Source organism: Lacerta agilis, chromosome 5 (assembly GCF_009819535.1).
Source record: "Lacerta agilis isolate rLacAgi1 chromosome 5, rLacAgi1.pri, whole genome shotgun sequence".
Lineage (NCBI taxonomy): Eukaryota > Metazoa > Chordata > Lepidosauria > Squamata > Lacertidae > Lacerta > Lacerta agilis.
This window is the reverse complement of record NC_046316.1, coordinates 32932138-32955787: the sequence shown is the minus strand read 5'-3', so window position 1 is coordinate 32955787 and position 23650 is coordinate 32932138. Positions and strand designations below refer to the sequence as shown.

General features: G+C 45.0%; 1 protein-coding gene across 6 annotated transcripts in view; it reads left to right on the top strand.

The window, feature by feature from the left end:
* Nucleotides 1–7285: 7285 nt before the first annotated feature.
* Nucleotides 7286–23650, top strand: part of PANK1 (pantothenate kinase 1) — a 32044-nt gene continuing 15679 nt past the window's right edge. For 2 of the 6 annotated variants that reach the window (XM_033149229.1, XM_033149232.1), the window contains exon 1: nucleotides 7286–7564. In XM_033149229.1, the coding sequence (XP_033005120.1) occupies nucleotides 7324–7564 (241 nt within the window). In that variant the 5' untranslated portion in view covers nucleotides 7286–7323. Of the gene's footprint in view, nucleotides 7565–8337; nucleotides 8495–19613; nucleotides 19637–19666; nucleotides 19801–20029; nucleotides 20052–23650 lie in introns of those variants that run through there. The other 4 variants (XM_033149233.1, XM_033149234.1, XM_033149231.1 and 1 more) reach the window with 4 other exon arrangements.

Sequence of the window (23650 nt, the reverse complement as noted above, 5' to 3'; positions counted from 1 at the left end):
GTGTGGACATATATGAGGACATATATGAGACGTATCATAGAATCATAGAATTGTGGGGTTAGAAGGGACCATGGGAGTAATGTTGTCTAACTTCCTTAAAATGCAGTAATATTTTGCTTAATGGATCCTGAAATTAAGAGTCTCATGCTCTACCAACTGAGCTATGCATGCCATCTCAAGTTGTTAAAGTATAAGGCAAGGGTGGAGAACATTTGTTCCTCCAGATGTTGCTATACTACAACTCCCATCAGCCCCAGCAAGCATGGTCAATGGCCTCATATAATGTGTCAGGAAAATTTTAGTATATAGTAGCTCTGCGACTTACACAGGGGTTGCATTCCAGAGATCACACCCAAAGCCAAAATTGTGTATGGTCAAAACACATTCAGTTCAATGGTGGGGCTTTCCTGGATGCCTGCCCAATTTAAACTATTATTATTATTATTATTATTATTAAGCGTGTAAAGCTGAATGTGCACAAGTTCAGTGCATTCAAATTTGTGGGCTTACTGTATAGCAATGGAACAAAGATGCAATATGCAAATTAATTTGTGGTTTACTGATCAGGGTCTGTGAATCTTGACACATAGGAGGATACCCCACATTGTGAGCAGAATTCCTCTTCTCTCATCTTAGATCTCTGAAGATTCCCCCTCCTCAAAAGTGAAAAGCTCTAGGGGAGCAGTGCTTTCCCAGGCTTGGTTTCCCTTTAGAAAGGAGGTCACAGGAGGCTTATGGTGTTGTGAAATATTCATATTTATTTACAAATACACCAATTGAGCAAAGGTGGAAACACAGCTTTGAATACTCCCAATGCCGCCCAAATCTGCTTTTCTCAGAATATCTTAGATGCTGATTGCTTTTCAGAGCCTAAGGCCAGTGGTCTGTCTCTCTTCAAACTGCAATCTCAGCTTGATCTGCCAGTGCTCCTTAACATGGTCCTGTATTCAAAACAAAATAAAAAATAAAATCCTGGAAGGATTTTTTTATTTTGTTTTGACTATGGCAGACCAACACGGCTACCTACCTATAAATGGTCCTGTACTGAAAAACAATGGACTTCTAACTATTTGGTTCCCATGGTAACATATCACTGGGTCATCCTGGCAATCTAAATTTCTTTGTCAAGTCTTAAGAGGCAGGCCCCAAAGCTTATTAAAGTAAGTTGTCTTAACAGGCTTGACCACTTCAGTAGATTCAGTAGCAAAAGTTTTATCTGTTGAAGTGTGAGCTGCACATAATGTGTATATGCTGACTTACTGTAACAGTACTGTGCAGTGTTATGAAAGCCCAGGAAAGTGACAAGTACACATATGGTTTTAGACAGGGCCGTCTTAAGTAAATCCGGCGCCCTGGCGCGAAGATCTCTCCGGCGCCCCTTGCACTCCACCGGGCAGGGCCAGGCGCAGCAGGCAGCCAGAGGGTGTGGCGCGGCGCGCGGGGACGCCGAACTCACGCTCCGCCGGGCAGGGCCAGGCGCGGCGGACAGCTGGAGGGTGCGGAGGGGTGGGTGAGGACGCTGCCAGCTGTGCTCTGCCTCCGCCTGCTTGGCTGAAGTGGCCGACAGCCTCCCCGCGTCCGCAGCCCAAGAAGAGGCGGGCGAGAGCGGCGCTGCCGCCACCACTTCAAGTCCCTCGTCTGGGGGTTGGGGGGGGGGAGGAACGGGGCAGCCAAAATGAGAGTACCCCTAAATCGCCATCGCTGATCGCTTCCTCCTGCCTTCCCCATGCCCTCCTCCAGTCCTGCGTAGTGGCAGGCTGGAGAAGCGCTCCAGCGGCCAATTGCGGCGCCGAGAGGAGGGGCGGCCGCTGGGGATTGCGCCCGCCTCCCGGGCAGGGTGCACACACCAGCCAGGGAGGGAAGGAGGGAGGCAGGGCTGATTGCTGCGCACCCAGCTCGCCGGCGCCGGTCGCCTCCTCCTGACTTTCCCCTGGCGGGGGGCAGGCTGCCACCCCTACTGAGCCGCCGACGTGACCCCGGACCCCTTTCCTGGCGCCCTCCAGAATGTGGTGCCCTGGTGCACCGCGCCACTAGACTTTATGGCTAAGACGGCCCTGGTTTTAGATCTGAGTGATGGAAGCTGACTTACACACATTAGTACCATTCCTATTTATTTGTTCCCAAATTACCTATGTAGATGAGAAACACAGATGTAAGGTTCACAGTAGGAAACTGCCTGCTGCAGAGTTAAAGCAACGCAGATGTGCATCTGGATGGGAAAGCACAGCCCCATCTAATAGCAGGAAAGAAGTATAGCCATTTACAGGTAAATACTTAAAAATACAGTTTTCACAATAAATGCCGGAAATCAAATCTTCAAACGTATTTGTATTCATACTGTGCCAGATATTACATTCACTGATTCATTCACGTCAACACGGTAACGAACTCTACAACGTTTTACAGGTAGGTAGCCATGTTGGTCTGCCATAGTAAAATAATAATAATAATAAAAAATTCCTTCCAGTAGCACCTTAGAGACCAACTAAGTTTGTTCTTGGTATGAGCTTTCGTGTGCATGCACACTTCTTCAGATACAAATATTTGGTCTCTAAGGTGCTACTGGAAGGAATTTTTTATTTTTTATTTTGTTTTGTCTACGACATTTTGTTCATCTGCATGGTGTAAGAAAGATCTACAACACTTCAGATTTGTTTGGATAAAACCAGGGATGTTTGGATAAAGAGGAGTACTATTTACAGTACATACAGTTACACAAATGAGGAGAGAAGTGGATTTTATTTTTTTATAAGCAGATTGCTTTGACGACTGTCATTTAGAATAATATGGCTTCTATATAAAGACCACATAAACACCCACACCAAGTTTATCAAGTGTGAAAAGACCCACTTCCCACTTCATTCGGTGATTTAGCCTGCAATCATAGGCATTTTAAGGAGGGAGAAAGTCCCACTGAAGTCAGCAGGCTTACTTCCAAGTAGGAACATAAGAAAATATTCTTAGGTTGTGTTGCATATAATGCAGTGCACTTTCCACATCTGCAAATAGTGATACATTATTGTATAGGGGAACTGCAGGTTTAGCATTCTTTGGATGAGAGAACACTGCAGCCGACTTACAGTACCTTTTTAATATTTGTTTTATATACTGGGGCTTTTTTCCCCCAGCGGGAGCTCAGTTCCAGCACCTCTCAGGTGGGCACCATTGCCTGTGGCATGCGGTCAGTGGACTAGAGGGACTAAGCTAGTCCCCTAAATGTTCCTTTGGCTCTTCCTTCCCAAAGCCTGGGAAGTTTCTGCTCAGCTTAGGGAGGAAAGTGTGATGCTCCAAGGGTCCACGGTCCCTCCCGCCACCTTCCCAAAGCTTTGCAAAGGAGGCAGATGGGCTCCAGTGTCTTGCCAGAGCCCTGGCTCCTCCTTCCCAAAGCCCAGGAAGCTTCTGCCTGGCTTATGGAGAGAAGCGCTATGCTTAGGTGCGGGACATCTAGACATCATGCTGCTCTCTTATGAAAAATTTTGCTGCACACCACTGACCATTGCCATTCTAAGAGAACAAGGAAGAAGTGCATGCTGTGCTCCGGCACCTCTTTTTCTAGAAAAATAAGACTGTTTATATCATCATCATCATCATTCTTTATTACGGTCAAAGACCAGCTCTTAAGACTGTTTATATATAAGTAGAACAGAAGCAGAGGCAAAGCAGCCCTCCTACAAGGCTGCATATCTGCTACCCTACATCAGATAATCAGAAAGAGATCAGACACTGCCTGATCAGTTCAAAGTTATCTGCCTGCATTTCTTCTGACCCTTCCAAAAGAGCAAAATGCACACACACACTCTCTCACTCTCTCTCTCTCTCACACACACACTTCTTATATCTGGGTCATCCCTCAGCAGGAGAGCTGTCACCTTGGCCAAAAGCATATAGATTAGCTCTGACCAAGCTACTATGTATTCCTAGTTATTAACTAGCAATAAACCTAACAAAGGAATTGTCAGTCAACGGTGTAACAACGGTGGAAGTTCACTCAGCTTGAATTTGTTACCCACCATCTAAAGGAATGACCACCGGGCGTACCGCCGGGTGTGGAGCACACTTCCGCCCACAGACAAGCGCCATGCCCTCTATCTAACCTCTTGCTCTCTCAGTGGTCTGCTGCTATGCCCTGTCTGTGACCTTTGCCTCCTCTGCAGAGGCATGGCTCATGACTGTGGTGGAGCAGGTCTTGCAAATACTGTATCAGAAGAAACATATGTGTCAGCTCATGATGTAAAAGTGCTAAAGGTCAGACTGTTCCTAAACATGTGCATGTTCTTGCTAATAAAAAGAGCCTCTTCCGAGCTAGCAATCAGCTTGCTTACGCACAGCTCGCCTGCATCATCAACTCCTAAGCGTGTCCTTCGCTTCACCATCTATAATACATTTTATCATATATTTCTCGTACTCAAAATTAAGAGTGGCTAAAAAGATGTGTTTTCTCACCTTTGGCATGCACCTTTATCAGTGAAGAATGAATCTGATCCATGTTAGTGGCTCTGAATATAGAAATTTGGTGGTAGTTGTTTCCATACTGACATAGAACTGAAAAGTATGTTTTCATTTGACTCACAGGAGTTTGCAAAATAAGATGTGTGAAGAACGGTGTGATTGTGTCCCTTATTCATGATTCACACTACCGGTACTTAAAATACACAGGAATTTGCACATTTTTTTAATGCACCCACATTAGAAAAGGAATCTGGAAAAAGTAATGGGAGATGTGACCCCATGTTGCATTATGCAGAAAGTGCCATGTGCCATGATGTGATAATGTATTTGCAATATTGGCCTTGGCTCAGGGGCAGAACTGTGTGATCCCTAAGTTGGCCCACATGCAGTGGGAGCCACCTATGGAAGTTGATTGTGAATAGACAGGATTTAGTAATATCTAAAAACAGAGGCACTAGAAATCATGCCCTTTGCTCTTCAAGCTCTTCACTCAAATCTACAGTGAAAGAACTGACTATGGTTATTCAGAGGTGAGGGGAAAATACTCTGAGTTATCATTTTACTCTTCAGGGTTAAGCTTTGGCACTGAAACAATAACAAAGGGTTTAATCCTCACAGTAAGCATTACAAAAAGCATACAACAGTGGTGGCCAACTCCCAAGAGACTGTGATCTACTCAGAGTTAAAACTACAGGTGGGTAGCCGTGTTGGTCTGCCATAGTCGAAACAAAATAGGAAACAAAATAGGAAATTCTTTCCAGTAGCACCTTAGAGACCAACTGAGTTTGTTCTTGGTATGAGCTTTCGTGTGCATGCACACTTCTTCAGAGTTAAAACTGGCAGTGATCTACCCCCTTTTGGGGGGTTCAGCTCAAAGTTGTTGAACTTTTCTTAGGAAGGAAAGCCGTTTTTTGGGGTTCATGTCAAAGTTGTTGCGTTTTTATAGGGAGGAGGAAAGCCCCGTTTTGGGGGGGGGGTGCAGGGTTTTTTTTAGGGGAGCCAAAGTTGTTTAGCTTCTTTGGGGGGAGCCAGTGATCTACCACAGATATCCAGTGATCTACCGGTATATCACAATCTACCTGTTGACGTGCCTGGCATACAAGGATGCAAATCCTGCCTTAGTTGGGTAAATCACAATGGCTCCAATTCTAAGCATCCTTATTGGGGAGTAAGTCCTTTTGAATTAATTGGGACATACTTCTGAATAAATGTGCATAAGATTCAATTGTATTTACTGGCCTTGATTCTCCATCTGTGATTTTCCTACAAAACTTTGCATAGGAAATAAAGTGACTTGTATAAACACTGAAACCTGCAACTGACTATAGCTTATTGGTGTCCTTATTGCGAGAACATGCTGCAAAAAACTTGATGTGCAATCATCGTGTGAAAGTTCATACAAATTGTTATTGTACAGAAGGGATTTTGTAAAGTATGAAGTAGCCCTAATGACAGCATATTACTTCACAGGATTGGTGGAAGGGATAAAAATCAATCATTATGGGGAAATTCAATTTGCAAATTACAACTGTGTCAAGCACACACCAAGATGAAACAAGGGTGTCTCCATCTGACACCCTTTTCCCTTTAGGTGCATCCATTTATTCTCTTTGTAAATTGTTTTGAGGTATTTACAACCAAATGGTGTTTACATTTTATGAAATAAACACAATCCACAGTGGCAGGAAAAGGACATGAAAGAGACCAAGAGATGAGGGTGATAAAACCAGCACCAAGTAAAACTTCAGGACTGTGTATAAAGATCCCAAACAGATACAGTCAACAAACAAGGCTGGGAATGGGAGGTCTCTTGGCCAAAGAGAATTGTTGACATCCATCAAGTGGAAATGGCATTTTCTGCAAGAAGTAGGGACAGGTTGATGAGTGGGAAGGATATATTATTTTTAGTTAAAATATATATATCAAAACGAAACCATGCCTTTCAAAGAGCTAGAGGGAGTCAGTAAACACACTTGTTCCTCTCACAGCAACCTGAGATACTGTATATAGCGATTCTGCCCCCACTGAGAGACAGCTGAGTGGAAATTTATTTGAATCGGGGGTTTCCTCAGTCCTAGTCCAACACTCCAAGCAATGCCCAGCAAGGAATTTTTGCTACCCTTTTACCAGGTTTGTCCTTTCCCCTCAAATGGCCTGTAACTTTTTATCGTGTGAGTGTTGGGGGGGGGGGGGCTTTGAGGGAATTGTGGCTCCCTAGCTGCCGACCAGGGCTCAGAAACCATCCCCATCCCTCAAGCTTAGCCTGCTTCACAGGGCCGTTGTGAAGGGAAACTCAGGAGCTGCGCCTCGAGCTCTTCAGCAGGAAAGGCGAGAGCTGTCAAGAAGACGCGAGGCGTCCAGGGAACAAAAGGTCGCGGAGGGTTATTTCACCACGTTTTGTCTTCCACGCGAGGGCGATTTAAGGAGTCCCTATGTGAGACATGAAGTGCGCGCGCGAAGGAGGGGGAGCGCTCTCTCTCGCTGGAATAGGCGCAATCCCGCCTCATGCCCAGGCAAAAGCCGCGCGAGAGAGGGAGAAGGTGCCTCCTCAGGACACCGCCGCCGCCGCCGCTCCAGCTCAGCCTGCAAGGAGCCGGGAACTCTGCGGCTGCCTCCGCCCCTTCTCGTCAATCCTCCCTCTCTTCTGCGTAGGGCAGGACGCCTGCGCCGGGGAGGGCGGCGCATTCCGGGCTCCAGGGAGCCGCTGTGGGGAGGCATGAGCGAAGGCGGCGGGCGCTGAGAGTCTCCTCCCTGCCTCGCTCGCGCGCTGCAGGGCAGAGGAGGACAAAGAGGGAGCGGGCGAAGGGCCGCCGCCGCCGCCGCCGCCGCCGCCGCCTCCTCCGCGTCGTCGTCGTCGTCGTCGGTGCGGCCGCCATGGGGGAGCGGCTGCGAAGCCAAGCCGGCGTTTCCTCGGCGGCCGCGTCGGCCCCCACCCCCACCTGCTCGCTGCATAATGGGCTGCTGCACAACGGCTTCCACGGGCTGCCCAGCAATGGGGAGGCTCCCGCTCGCCCGCTGCTCTTCCGACAGGACCCGCCGGTGCCCAGCCAGGGCTCGCCGACGAAGAAATGCCGGACGCGCCGGAGGATGGACTCGGGCAAGAAAAACAGGCCACGTAAGTGAGGAATGCAGAGGAGGGCCCGCCTCGGGCTGGGGGGCAGCGCGGTCGGCTTGCAAGTATGCACGCGCGCATGCATCTGTGCATCTCCAGGCGTGCATGAGCCCTGTGCATCGCATGATGCAGCGCAGGCCAGGCTGTTTCAGTCGTATGGCAAGCAGCCCTGCCTGAGTCACCATCATTCGGCCACCTCGGGGCTGGATGGGGGGGGGGCTGCCTTGTGAATGAGGCGAGGGCGCTTCTTGGCTGCTGGCTTGCTCACGTGTGTGCTGTCAAATGTGATTGCCTGTGACGAAATCCAAGGCATGAAGAGCAACGACTTGAATACTTAGCTGGCTGCAGATAATATCATATGTGAATATATATATATATTGTCTGTGCGCGCGCGCGCACACACACACACACAGTATATATTTTAAGGCAGGAAGGAGGTAAGATTAGAAAGGCTGGTTTGCCCTACTAGCGCGCTCGTTATGCCTTTTTCTGCCTTAAAGCACCCAATCGTTCCTTCTCATTGTTCGGTTTTCTCTCCAAAGAGCTCCTCCTGCGCGCGCGCTCCGCCAGCGGCGTGCGGTAGCCTCCTGCTCGAACGTACAACAATCAGTTCATTAAGTACCGTTTCGCTCCGACCAATAGGGCCGCACTCCCGGCGATCACACCCACTGATACCACGTAGGCCGGTCCCGCGGCCGACCAATGAGGAGGCCGGGAGGGAGTGGGCTTGCCTCGGTTTCTACACCGCTGAGTGCAAGTCGCTAAAATGAGAGATTTCTCAATTTACAGCCTGCATAAATGTGACCTTGCTAAAGCAGATGCCGATTGTTGGGGGTGCAAAAGACGCGCAGGCTTGGATTGCCAGCCTCCTGGAAGCCGCTCTCTGTGCCTTTTAGCAGCTCAAAATGAAGCTTATAATTGATGAGAGGCATTGTAAGTAAATGGCACTGACAGTTGAACTTCTTTCTGTCTTTGCCTTCCATTAAATGTAGGGAAAGCATTTTAAGAAAAGAGGAAGGTTTTGATTAGATGGCAGAGTTAAACTCCTGTAGGTGAGACTGTTTTGGATGGGTGGGTTTTAGTTGATAATCAAGAATAATTAGAAATTCATAGCATTTTTTGCCCCTAAAGGGGGCCTTGGAAATGACTGAAACGGTGGGATTAATTGCCTATTACTAATTTTGTTTACATGGAAGCCAGACCCATTGTTTTGAGTGGGACTTGCTGGTCGTTATGTTTAGGATTAACAGCAGTGAGCTGACTGTCATTCTTCTGCCTTTTTTGTTTGTTTGTTTTAAGGAAAGCCAACCACCTCTCTGGATAACTTGCTCAGCCAGAAAAGGTGCACTCATACTCCCATTGAAAACAAATACTCGAGAGTTTATTGTTATCTCATTATGTAGCATCATCGATGCATGATGAGAGAGAGCAGGCTAGTATGAGAGATCAGTTCTATAGCTGGATAAGAGATAGAAATGATAAAGTAAACGTGAGCACATGGGAATCACATATTCACTGGAGCTGAGGTTTAAATCCTGTTTCACACATGGATTTATTTATTATGGCTGGCAACACAAATACTGTACAGTCATACCTCATGTTACGGCCGCTGCTGGTTACGTCTTTTCAGGTTGCGGACCACACCAAACCCAGAAGTTCCGGGACGGGTTACTTCCAGGTTTTGGCGCTCGTGCATGCACAGAAGCACTAAATCGTGCTTCGCGCATACTCAGAAGCGCTGAATTGCGTCATGCGTGTGTGCAGACGCGGTGCTGCAGGGTACAAACGCTGTGGGTTGTGGATGCTTTGGATGAATATCTTACTTCTGTAAATAATGCACAGCCCTACTGTAGTGATTAAGCCTAAGCATCACTTACTCTTTAAGGTGGAACATACTCATCTTAAAAAAGGGAAAAATTTCCAAAGATACTGTTCATTCTGATGCAGGTAAGTTAGTAAGACTTCATGGAGTCACTCAAGTGCCAATTGACCCCCCCCCCCCCGGACTTGATGGGTCTGCGTCAGTGCCATTTTTTCTATTTCATTTCCTAATGCAATTTTTTAAAAATAGGAAAAATATAAACTACTATCTGGAATACTCTCTGTTTGCAGGTTTACAGAGCTGGCCTGCTACACCCCCCCCCCCAATTTTGTATACCATGGGTTGCATCTGACTAAAGTCATGCTCAGAGCAAATCTATTAAAATAAACATGCTTAGGTTAGTCATAGTTAACTTTAATCCATTGATCCCAGTGGGTCTACCCTGAGTATGAGTTAGTCAGATAACAAACACCCTGAAGGTGTATATGTCTTTCTATATATCAAGCAAAACTTAAAAATAGTTATGCACTGTGCATTTGGTCATTTGATTTCTGTAGATTGTACATGTAATCTTCAAACCTGGTTTGAGTAAGCAAAGGTGAAAGGAAGCTTTCCAATTTCCTTTTGTTCAGTTGTTGTTAATGTCATGTTTAAACTTTGTGTTTAAGAAAAATAGTCAAAGACAGTGTTGCATTTCATCTTCAACAAATGCAAAGTGGGATGTTTTTATTTCTCTTTCCTCCTGATTTTAATATATATATGGGGTATATTGTCTGTTTGTTTGGTTGCAAATCACTTTGTGTTGTCCTCGGCAAGATAAAGCAACTGAAAAATTTAATAAACAAATGAAATAAATATTAGGCCAGTACATTTGTGCTGATAATGTTAGCTCCAGTCTACACTCAAATGCAATAAGTTAAAAAAAATTATTTGCAAAACAGGTTGCAAATTCTGTTGTTTTACATAGACCTTAAAAATACAATAACATTTTAATACTTTTTTTCTGAAGAGAATGGGCAAAAATAATGTAAAACGACAGTACAGAATCCTTACACTGAGATACATTTGGGCCAGCTGGGAAAAAAAACCCTCTGGGTGATTTTCCCCACCCCCCATTAATGAACTAAAATAGAGAGTTGGCACTAAACAGATCTGAGTAGAACATAACAATGAAAAATCCAGTCTTACTGGTTTAATGTGATTATTCAACATTGGCCTGCAAAGGTGCTTGTTAGCTATGTATGTTAAAGGGTACAATGAAAATTGCATCAGCTGCTTTGTAGGAAGGGAACTTCCTAACGAATAGGTCTTGGTAACACATGCCTCCAGAAGTTGTACATCTCTGACTACTAATTTCTTGCATGGCACAAAACATTATTTTTTCAGTGTCAAGGGAAAAAAATCAGTCCAGTTATACTGTAATGCCAGAGCTATATAGGCATTAAATGTACACTAGTTCAGATCTCTCTTTTTTGGTAGCAAGCAGCATGGAAATCCAGACCTGTGGAAAAAGAAGGTTATTTGAAATAGATGGAGCTCATGTTGCGTTATGTTGAAACTCTAGTTGGATTCAACAGATATATTCCATTGCGTTGTGATGGAACATTCATTACTGGTCTCAAGATGGAAATTGTGGTGATCTCATGCTGGGTAGCCAGGTGATGTCTATAGGTTGCATCTGTTTAGAGCAGGGGTTGTCAACCTGGTCCCTACCACCCACTAGTGTGTGTTTCAGGATTCTAGGTGGGTGGTAGGGGGTTCTATGGCACAAGCTGAATCCTTCCATCGAGCACTGGTAGGCGGAGATGGTTGGACAGTGTTCTCGAAGCTGCTAACATGAGTTTGGCCAAACTGCGAGAGGCAGTGAAGGATAGGCGTGCCTGGCGTGCTCTGGTCCATGGGGTCACGAAGAGTCGGACACAACTGAACGACTGAACAACAACAACAAAAGGAAACTTTTACCATCAAGAAAGATGCATTATTGGGCGGTAGGTATAAAAAGGTTGACTACCTTTTATACGCGGGTGGCGCTGTGGGTTAAACCACAGAGCCTAGGGCTTGCTGATCAGAAGGTCGGCGGTTCAAATCCCCGCAATGGGGTGAGCTCCTGTTGTGCGGTCCCAGCTCCTGCCCACCTAGCAGTTCGAAAGCACCTCAAAGTGCAAGTAGATAAATAGGTACCACTCCGGCGGGAAGGTAAATGGCGTTTCCGTGTGCTGCTCTGCTTCGCCAGAAGTGGCTTAGTCATGCTGGCCACATGACCCAGAAGCTGTATGCCGGCTCCCTCGGCCAGTAACGCGAGATGAGCGCCGCAACCCCAGAGTCGGACACAACTGGACCTAATGGTCAGGGGTCCCTTTACCTTTACCTTACCCCTGGTTTAGAGTGTTTATTTTGTTCAACCTACTTGTGGTTCAGGGTTCCCCTGTGCAGCAGCTTCTTAGAGAGTGCTCTTCAGTGCATTCCATGGGGTCAGGCATGGGTCCCAGTTCTGGAGAAAGAACTCCGAGCTGCCTAGTTTCCTTACCGAGACTGGTCATAGCTACCTCCTTGGGCAGAGGGAAAAACAAGAGAAAGAGTTAGCCAACAGCGGCAGTGGCAGGTGGTACTGATGTAGTTCGTTTTGCTTTCTTCCCGAAACTATAACTTCTCTCAAAAGTTATTTTTTAATCAGACATTCCCTGGAACAGCTGGGCTCTTCCAGCTTGCATGTGCCTGAGGGCATTGTACAAAGTACCTTGAAGGGTGGGGAATAAAAATAAATGCAAATTTGAATCCAGTGCTTTGAATCAGGGCAGGGCTCACCCAGCTCTTTATACCATATCCGTTTGTGTATAGAATTGCCCTTGAGTCTATATATCTTCCTATTCCTCCCTGCCTGCCAGAAAGCACTTTTTCTGGAGTTGCAGTATGCAACTGCTTTTCATGCTTTGTGTACCTTGGCTACCAAAACAAACTTTTTCTTTTTAAAGCCTATACAGAAACTGGCTTCAAACCAATGCAAATGAAGTGGCCTTATCTGAGGATTCAAGAGTTAATGCTTTTGAATGTTCCCTTTCATGCCCCAGGAATATAATTGAGTTGAGTAGTGCTAGTCAAATAAATGCTGCACGTATTTCCATTCTCTGTGCCCTCCTCACAAAAAACCAAGAAGGTTTTTCATTGGTGGTGGTGGTGATAATGGCATTATTGCCTATAAAACGCTCAGAAATTCTGCATCTCTGCGGAGAGCAGAGTTGACAGTAAGACCTCCCAGTGCTCTGAACTTATTTCAGTGTGCTGGTGATCATTCGTAAAACCCTAAATAGCCTGGGTCCTGCACATCCAGAAGACTGCCCTCTCCTTGATAGCAATTTATCATGATATTAATGATTCTCTTAAATATTCAATCCAGTCCATAGGCTTCCCTTCAACTTTGAAACTATCTTTTTCTAGAGGCTCGACTAAAACCACTGATGGGAAGGAGAATAGTGAGGGGGGAGGGAAATGGCATGTTGTCGCCTATCCCAAGCCTTCAGAACCCTGATCACATTGCAGAGGGTTGGACTAGATGACCCTCGGGTTCCCTTCCAATGCTACAATCCTGTGATTCCATAAATCCAATCAAATAATTCCTCGTTCTAGAAAGCACTTTGACAACCCTAAACTGGACAGTGTTAGTGAAACAGTCTAGGCTTGATTCTAACCTGCATCATGTGTATATGTTTGAATGATGCATCTGTATAAATATGAATGATGCAGGACAGATTAAGCATCATAGACAGAACTGTCATGAAAACACAAACCTAATGTTGTTTAGCAGAGTTCTTGTGTTCTGCTGCAAGCCACAAATTCTGAAGAAATCAAGAGAAATCTATAAATAATAACAGCCACCACCTTATTGGTGGTGGCTGTTAATACAGTATTTACTACCCACCATGAGGCTAGGTGTGTCCTAAGTACTTGTTAGGCAAGTGATTACATCAGGACTGGAGGAGGAAGCTGTGTCATCCCGCACAACCATGTACTTATTGTTATTATTATTACCCCATTTCTTACCTGCCTTTCACCATAAGACCCCAGAGCAAGTTACAGCAATTTAAAACTATAATATTAAAAACAGCTTAAAGCAGATTGCGGTCGCACGAATAGGGTGAGAGGTGCAGTCTTCCACTTCTGACTTCCTGCGCTTATTGACTGCATGGTAGATGACTTGCAGTGAGAGATGTTGTGTTGCAATAACGAGTGACCTGGCGTGATCTTAATGTGTGCAGTCTGAACATTAAAGTAATGTGTGGTGTGCAGCAGCCTTTGCTTTGCTGTTTGATTCATGTCCGCATGTAAGGATCTAAAAAATAATAATGAATGAATATTTAAGCATGCATTTTCTGAGGCGATAACCTTGTTGCTGTGCACAGGGTTTTCCAGCAAGGGAGAAAAAGTCATGAACTTCATACATAAAGATCTCGCCCTTGTAGGCCATCTAGGTAATTGCAGATCCACCCATTTCTTGCTCTAGTCTATACCCTCATTCAGTAAATTAGATTAGAATTCCCTACCCCCAATCTAGATAGCACACACAGCTTGAATGTTTTTTCCCCCTTCCCAATTCTGGACAATTAGTCCAGTTTAAAGTGCACTGTGTTAAAGGTACTCTCACAGTATCCACAAATGAACTTTCCCCTAGATTGTCCAGCTGTCAGCAGCCATCAAATTAAGTGATCCTTGTAATCTTTTAGATACCTCCTGTTTGCTTTAGACCTCCTTCTCATTGAGGTGGCAAACATGGGTCTGAGCTGTACCACTTCAAATAGCACGTGGGGGCTCACATGATTGAATTGTCCAGAAAAAAATAACTTACCTGCACATAGGAAGCTAGATGTCAAGAGAAGGCCCTCCAACCTAGCCTAAGCTTGTGTGTGTGTGTGGGGGGGGGGAATTCCTTTTTTATGTAGGATTCTCCCCCCCCCATGGGCATACCATCATACGTGCCCCTACCCCCCAAAATATATGACTTCGAGAACTAAGCCACAGTCATATGCTTTTTCTTTGAATGGTTAAGAGTGCCCAGAGTTGGAATGGAACTTTGAGATCGTCTAATCCAGGCATGGCCAAACTTGACCCTCCAAATGTTTTGGGACTACGGACTTCCGGCGGCGACGCCATCGCCGGGTGGTCGAAGGCTGCTTCGGGTCTGAAGCGCCTTGTCCATCCCGGGGGTTAGGAGCCGCGCTACCGCAGCGCGCGGCTCCGGTCGGGGTGCGGGAAGAGCGTCCCGCACCCTGGGCTCCCCGGCTGCGCCCGCGGAGGCTCCGAACCCTTCCCCTGCCCCCCTGTAAAGGGGGAGTGGGGGTGAAGGGACAACGGAGCCGGGCTTACGGGGATATGCCCCAACCGGGATGCAAATGCGGCGGCAAAGCCCGCGGTGAGCGTCTAAGTTCTACCTGTGAAGAATGGAGCTAAAGGAACCCGGTGGTCGTGAGTAAATAATCTTGGCAGAAATCGTGTTTTTGGAACGATCCGGGGGGAAGGAGAAAGGCAGCCTGCCTCCCTCCCTTCGAGCCTAAGAATTTAACCAATTTGAGGGATTGCTGCCACAGAACTGGTTATAAAGTATCTAAAAACGATACATGAGACTGGCAAACTTTTTTCTTGGGAAGCTAACTAGCGGAAAATATCTCTATTTAAAGTTGCGGTGTTTGCGCTCCAGCCTAGGAAAATGGCGACGAACAAAGAGACAGGGGAAGAAATATGATACCCACTTCCTCCTCCTCTGCCAGTATGCTGGGTTTCGTCCTTGAACTGGTATTGAACTCTGGACTAACAGATGAACAAAGGCTCACTGCCTTGAAGGTGGAACTACTTTACAGAAAAGTTAAAGTCTTGTGTGGGGGTCTGAAATGGAACCAACTGCCCACAGAGGAGGCTAACAAAACTTTTGACACTTTGGAAGAAAATCTTGTCAAAGAGCTGAGAGGATGGATGGAAAGATGGGAAGAAATGAATGAGCTACTTCGGAGAAGAAATTCGCTTGTTGGGGGTGGCAGCCCCAAGGCGATGTCAAGATTTGCTATATCCAGTCCCCGAGGTGTGAGCTCGGGGGCCAGGGACAGAGAATTAAGGTATATACAAGAAGAAAAGGAATGCTACAAAGAACCGGAGAAGCTGAGAGAGGGAGAGTTGGATACCTCGGAGCTCGTGGCAAGGAGAGCTTTGGACTGTGCCTGGATCTGTGGACGTTGGGAGAGGGAAGTTGCATGGAAGTTCAGTGCTGATGCCATCAGGAGAAGAAGAATGGACAGAGGGGGTGTGGGGTGAAGTATTAAGTAAAATCTAAAGCAATCTGTTATGGTATTTTGAAATCGGAGGGTGAACACTGTCAACAATAGTTTGTTTTATTATTTGTTTGAACATGAAAAGAGATATTTCAAGTTTCTATGTTATTAGCAGCAGTTCAAAGGATAGAAGAGATAGATTTGCTGAGGACGATTTGTGAGGATTTATGAGGATGTAGTATAAATAAAGTCAATTTAAGGGGTTTAAGTTTATAGATTAAGACGATTAAGATTAAGATGAAGATTAAGATGAATGTTTTATTTTATATATATAATTAAGTTTAATTTTTTAAATGAAGAGGTTAAAAAGTAGATTATGGATATAAACTCGAAGGTGAAAAGGCAGGGGAAGTCAACTGTCAAGATTGGAAAAAGAAATTTTTTTTTTGAGATGTTTAATTAAGAAGAAAAATCATGGCAATTTTTGTATTAGATGTGTAATTGTATTTGTTTTGTATGTGTATAAATGTAGGTGTGGTTAAGGTTGTATGTTGTTATAAGTAAAAATGTCAATAAATTCTTATAAAAAAAAAAAAAACAAATGTTTTGGGACTACAACTCCCATCATCCCTAGCTAACAGGACCAGTGGTGAGGGATGATGGGAATTGTAGTCCCAAAACATCTGGAGGGCCAAGTTTGGCCATGCCTGGTCTAATCCAACCCCTGCCTTAATGCAGGATGCAACTATGTTATCCCTGACAGATGGCCATTGAGTCTCTGCTAAATACCTCTTGTCAAATGAGAGCCCATCACTGCCCTTGCTCTTCCCCTCAGACCTTAAACCCTCACAACTGGAGGTTTTGAAACTTTTATTGATGAAGTCAGTGCAGCATCCCAACATGTGACTACAGGTTACAAGCAGGCAAAACATGACAGAGCACTAAAATACATGTGTAGGCTTACCTAAGATGTTGATCTGATACTTGGCATGGCCCCCGCACTCTTACTTTTGAAGAACAAGGTGCGCACAGCTTATTCACATGCTTGATGTCCTGAGCCTCAGGGCTGGGCAAGCAAACAGGAACAACTCCATAGAGGCTGGGCTAGCATGGCCTGCTCACTCAGGCGCCTCTGCATCCTTGGGAGATGGAGGTTGTGTAGATATAGCCTGCTCATAGTTGGACTTGAACCCAGGCACTGGAGCTACCGCCGCAGCTGGTACTGTATCACATGGGGTTTTTGATACCACGGAGGCAGGCTGCTGCTCTGACAGGACCTTTCCTCTGAATCCAGATCTCCCAATCCTCTGGGACCTTTCCCTGGGTCAGAATCCTATCATGGCGCCAAGTTATCACCCCCCAACCCACTAGGATTTCCCCTTGTTCAGCCTCTCCTGGCTCCTTCCACTTGCTCTCGTCATCCAGCCACCCTCTTCATGATGACAACCACCTCCTGAGGCAGCATTCAGAAGTTTTTCCTAACTCTTAGCTGAACTCTGCTGCCTCCTTAATAATTTCCCACCTGTTAGTTCTAGTCTTGCCTTCTGGCGCAGCACAGAACAAGCTCCCCCTTCTACCTGGCAGCTGTTTTCCATTGTCTAAAAGGTTAAACATATCTAGCTCCTACTGTTGTTCCTCACACAGGATTTGGTTTTTGAACCCTTTGATATCCTCGTCCTCCTCTTTCAACATTCCAGTTTTATAAAAGCATTTCCCAACCGGGCACATTTTTAGATTAGTGGGGAGGGAACTCTGGCCTGCAGATCTAGTTAGGGCTGCCCATTTGGCCATTTCAACCAAGCCCTGCCCACCTGTCTGAGATGGAGGAGGTAAGGGTCCAGGCTACCAGTTGGAGCCAGTTCCCCACCCTTGCATTAGGTATTTTGGACTACAACTCCCACCTGCTCCAGCAAGCACTGGCATGTCAGCTGAGGCTGGTGGGAGTTGTAGTTTTTTTTTAAAAAGGCAGGCAGATACTTAGAACTGGGTTGTGCCAATGCAAGTTCCTATAACCTGGTACAACATGAAATAACAACAGTAGTGGACACCTTCTCCCATCTCTCGGATTTTGTTAAAGTAATGAGACTAGGCACGGGAATTGCTAACAAGTTCTTCAGAGCAGATGAGATGTAAAAGGAAGCAATCCCAAACCATGCAATGAATAATGTTGGTATGATAATTTTAAATAATATAAAATATTCAGCGATTTCTTTTAAAATACAGTTGTACAGTGCTAGCATTTTAATTGGATTTGCTAATAATGGGTGTGTGACATTTCAGTGAGAAGTTGCCAAGGGTGTGAGGTGGGGTGTAACTTCTCCAAGGCCATGGGAATTTCACAGCATTAAAGGCATCTTTTAAATCTTATTTTCAATCCTAAAGGATAGATGCTCTTAAAAAAAAACCACAACAACAATCCCAAACCCAAGAAAATTAACAATCTTAGGATATTCAGGTGCTATCCACAAGCTGAAACCTGTAACTTGTCATGTTACAATTATTGCAATGAAATAAATATTAACCGCTGTGGTACAGTAAGCATATAGTATTGGCCTGAGGTTCAATTTCCATTTGGCCACAAAACTTAGCCTAGCCTATGTTCATGATTGTTGCTCCCTGATTTCCTGCGAGATGGGAGGGCAGAAGAAATATAAATGGGATAAAATAATGCTAGTAAGCCAGAATGTCTGGAATCAGAATGGGTTTTATCAGTTTAATGTCTATTATGTATATGGGAGAAGACGTTAAACCCAAATAGATCTTATGTACTCTGTTCCCTACGAAACTGTTGCTGGAATAAATAGAATTATCTTTCAGAAAGCTTTGGGCCTGTCTTCTTCAATGTGTGCCCCCAAAGGCCTTGCTTAGAGAGTAGGTCAGGGTGAGCTAATCCATTGTGGCAATTGATATATGCACATGGCACATGGGAATACATAGCACGTCAGGCGCTGCAACCTTCCAACAGTTTGACTTCACCCCCAAAGGCGCACTCCTCCATCACTTCCAAGACAGATGGATGCCAACAACCAATTAACATAACTGCAATACCACTGGCCAGTGTCTTGTTTGTGTACTGTAATTTCTCTGCTGCCCTCATGTGGATTTTAAAGCTTGTGTGCCCTTGATAGGTCAGTCATATGATTTCATCTCTGCAGTTCAAATTCCTTTGTGTTGGATTAATGGCTTGCAAGTAGTGTAGGAATTAATACGACTCCTAACACCGGGGAGGGGGGGGCCCTGCAAGTTGTTTGTGCTGACACTGGCAAGCAAACTGAAATGTGCTTTAGGTGATAAAGAGATGGTGAAAGAGGGAAGTCGAAATCCTTTTCTCTGTTTGTCTGCCCCCCCAATGGAAGAGAAGAGGCAGCTACTCTTTACACAGTACATAAAACAACCCCCCTGTCAAGAACGGACTGACAAAACTCCCAGGATCTCTTTGCTTGCTCTTAAAAATTGGGAAGAGTGGAAACGCAGGTCAAAATACACTTGCGTTTCTGTTTGTAGCAAGATGTTTCTTCTTCCCAACAATGGGACAATCCCTCTTCGTCTTTTGCAAGACACTGAAAGGGCTCAGGTGGGTTCAACTCATAGCATCTCCAGGAAGGGCCCCCAGCCAGAAACCCTGGAGAGTCACTGCCTGTTAGTGTAGGCAGTACTGAGCTGCATGGATCAATGGTCTGACTCAAATAAGGCATCTTCCTGTGTTCAGACATGTTCCATTTGCGCAGCTTATGCATGAGGTCAGGTCATTGTAGCCGTAAGCTATGATCCAGAGACAGAGAGAGAGCACCTACTGCGTCTGCACATGCTGTAGCTTGATGCAAAGTTTGCATTGGCACAACTGGATGTCATTTATTTACACTGTTCACTTTCCTCCCCTCTTGCGTCTCTCAGTAAACAGAAGCTGTCTTTTGAAATTTCCCTGAATTTAAAGTTCACTGTACAGGGATGGTGGAGTAGCACTGAAGTGCAGGTGTAGGCTGTGCCAGGCTCCAGGTGGTAAGGACACGCCTGCCAATCAATGGTGGCCATGGATTTGTATAGATTCAAGTATAGCTTTAAGCTTTCTCATCAGTAGATGAGACTTAACTTATGCTGGCTCTGCATTTTCATTTTGGTGAACACCTGTTGCCAGAGGAACTCTTTCGCTGTGGTGCAAATGGGCAAGTTCCTTTAATTTGCCATCCACAAATAATTAAGTTGATAGAGCGAGTGTGAATGTACCTGTAATTAGAGTTCTTGGTTGCTTAAAAACCAGGATTTGTATAAATCTGTAATGGGATTAGTGTTGTGAGCTTCAATGCATCATAGTGCAATACGATGTGAGCTTTTGCAGCGTTTAATCTAGATAATCTAAAATATTATCCTGTTGGCACTGACCTCAAGCCTTCTGGAGTTTTATGAAAATGACATTGTAAGTAACAACCCCCCCCCCCCGAAGTTACCACCCTGTTGGGGACTGACTGAGAAAATTTGTATCCTGGGTGCTGGAGAGAGGGCAGCTTCTATCCTGTGTGTGGAGAAGCATGTTACTCGCCTGGGTGACTCACTTGTCTGGGTATAATTTCATGCACCTGCCTGCTTCCAGTCCTTGGTTGCCTATGGGTACCAGGCTAGTACTTAAATAGAAGGGTGTCTTTAAAAGTAAGATCTTTGATGTTGCACCAGGTAACTGCAGAAACATATACTCACAGTATTCCCTGGTGGTTTATAGATTAGTCTCCTATCGGGCAGACTTTGGCATCCACTGTGCTGGGGTGTTTCCCCCCCCCCAAAAAAACCAACAACTTTAACAACAGAGTACATTTTAGTGTGTGAGAGAGCAGGGAGTTAGTTTTGTGTAAATAGTGTAGAACTTCAAATATTTTGAACAGCCCGGTCAGCCAAATGACCTCTTCAGAGCCTCACTTGTTGCTGCAGCCAGGTCAAGCTATGAGGCATCATTTTTTCATTCTTTCGCTGGTCAGTAGTACACGTCCTCTGTGAGCGGATATGAGTTGTGCACCGGCTTTGGGTGGAGGAAATCTGGTGTTATCAGGGGGTAGGCAATAATGGAAGGTCACGTATGTGTATTCCTAGCATTATGAACAACCTGTGGTTGGAAGCTACTAAACAAACACACCTTGATGTGTCTGTTAAAAGAGTTCATAGCGCAGATTCTGTTCAACACAAATATAGCTTAATCTTCAGCCTTTATAGCTGAAGGCGGCGTCTTTTTTTAATTTTTTTTTTACCGGGTTCAATATGTAGAGTATGAAATAACCTGGCTCCTGTTTTTGCTTGTTTGTAGAAATGCCAGTCAGAAGCTGATTACTTGGAAATGGGAAATGGGATCACTATGATGGCAAATTGTCTTCATGGTATTTGAAGTGCAATATTTAAAGTTTGGGATATATTACCCGGTAAATAAGAGAACATTTCTGCCAGCATAGCTTCTCTGTCATGCGTTTGTCGTCTTAGGTTGACAAATCCATCTGGTGAGGGTGTAACTGATTTTGTGTTGCAATGGGAGAGAAGGCTTTGCAGAAACCTCTCATTAGTTGACAGATTACTTTTGTGCATTAAACTAGTAGAATTGAAAAGGAAATCTGCATGGCAGTGGTTTTCAACCTTTTTGAATCCATGGCTCCCTTGGCCAACTGCATTCTTTCTGTGGCACCCATGTGGGGCTTAGGAACCCAGTTATGTCAGCCCTTGCCTGCAAAGCTGGCAGCCTCTCACCCTACCTTGTGGAGGGTTCCCTCAGCCTCTTCTCCTCTCTCCTTGAGAGTCCTCTGGGCAGCAGCTGCTGCTGTCTCTAGTCTCTGAGCTGCCCCCACCCCAAAGAAATGGTTCCTCCCAGAGGCACCATTCGCCTGCGGAGCTTATAGCCAGGGCTGCTGCTGCAATAAACAGCTGTGCAAGCAGGCACCCTAGGTTGCCATGGTACACTGGTTGAAAACCACTGCTGTACGGTAAGAAATTAGACATGCAAAATGATGAGGTGCCTAGCTTTTTTTTTTTTTTTTACTGTGAAGTAAAACAGGTTTGGAAGCAACAAAAGCTTTTTGTGAACTGTGTGTGTATGTGGGTGTAGAAGTGCCCTATTCAGTTTCCCTCTTAGGTACATAATGTTCTTTATCTCTTAAGCGCTAGAAATTAAAACTTCTAGAAAATGGACCTTGAGATGCTCTGGGAATATGAATGAAAGGGCTTAAATCCTCAGGGCCACATTACGAACAAGAAGGGAAAACTCACAATAACAATTCGTAATAAATGTAAGGTTTCATAAAAGGCTGTGGGGAATCATTAACTTGCAATCCTCTGCATTGCTTATGTAAGACGAAGCCCCATTAAATTCAGTGGGACCTGCTTATGAGTACTCATAGGATCAGGTTTTTGGGTTAACTGTATACTATACTAACACTGCCTTTCAGTCATAAGGGTACTATCAGTAAGAGCTTAAACATTAGGTTTCTCCTCTAAATTGCCAGAAACGCAGAATGAAAATCCAAAACCAAAAGCTGTGCAGTCTCCAGAAGCTGATTGGACTGAACAACAGTCACCGTTTGAATATTTTGACAGCAACTATTTGTAGCGTGTCTAGAGTTTTGCCTGCTCACCAGTAGGCATTCAGAATCTGAGGGCACCTTCTAGGAATTTAAAGCACCCTTCCCACTATTATAAAATTTACTATGCCTCTTTCTATGGTCAGCCTTGTCCTGGCAAAACAATGGAAATACATGAAAACAATTCTTTTAATGAAGGGTTTGGGGAAACTTCTAGGTATCTCTGTTAATCGTATTTGGATTTCTTTTGTCTGCCTTAGCTCAAGACTTCAGGGTTGATTCCGGTACATCTTTTATCTCTCTTTATCTAGACAACAGGTTAGATTTATCCAAGAGTGGGTGACATGTCCAGAAAAAGTATAGGAGTGGGAGATGGTGGGGAATAGAAATACCTTGGCTACAGCATCTGCTGGGTTTGCTTCTCTTTGAGGTTTCTTCATCCTTTAATTTGTAATTGATTGTGTAAACCAATATATTTAGGTTTTTTTAGGCTGCCCATTTGGAGATTTCAGAAAGAGTGCTGTTGGTTCTTAAGCCCTCCACAATGGCTAGCTAAAAATTAAACTTGAGAATGTTAGTCTACTCCCGCCCCTCTCCAAGAAAACATCAGTCTCTGGAAGAAGGGACAACATTCTGCCCTTTTCTTCACATTTGTGCAGAATAGTTGCATTTTTCACTCCCAAGAGAAAGTTAAGAATATAGTGTTGCCCCAACTGCTTTTCTATTCCAGACTGAGTTAAATGCAGCCTCGTATGCCACATGGAAAGCACATCCCTGTGTCATCAGTACTCCATGCCTTGCAGCAGCAGTTTCACTTAAAGGGCTCTTAATGCCCCCCCCCCCCTGCCCTATCTGGTGCATGAAGTATCTGCATGTCATTATTGTTCTCTCCCAGAATGTACAATGACATTGCAATGCTGCATGCAGCCTATAGATGAGTGGCCTTCTGCCTACTCAGTAGTAAATCCAATTGAAATAGAATCCTAGGCATGTGTACTTCAAAGCAGTGTTAGAAACTGAGGTAAGAAAGCTAAGATCTAAATGGGTGTAACAATGTCTAGGCACGCTTTTCTTATAACAAGAATACAAAGCTGAAAATGAATGAAGTGCAGCTAAAATATTATGTTCATTTTTCACATGGTCTGGTCCTTCACCTGCCCACCCCCTAATATTCTCAAGGGGGTCTGTTCTCCAGTCTTCAGAGGGTGGCTGGAAGTGGGGAGGCAGAAAAAGGTCCTCCTTTCCTTCCACTCTGCAGTTTTAATCTGAAATTTTAGGACGCAGTACTGTGCCCAGAACTCAGAAGCTGATCGTGCTAAAGAAATTCCCTTTCACAAAACGCGTCTAGAACAATGGGAGCATTGAACACTGCTTCAAAGTAAGTGTTCAGTAAGGTGTACTCCCTGAATTGTAGCCCTTAATGTTATAATTGATGTGTGGAGCGTGATCATGGGCTAGTGGTGGT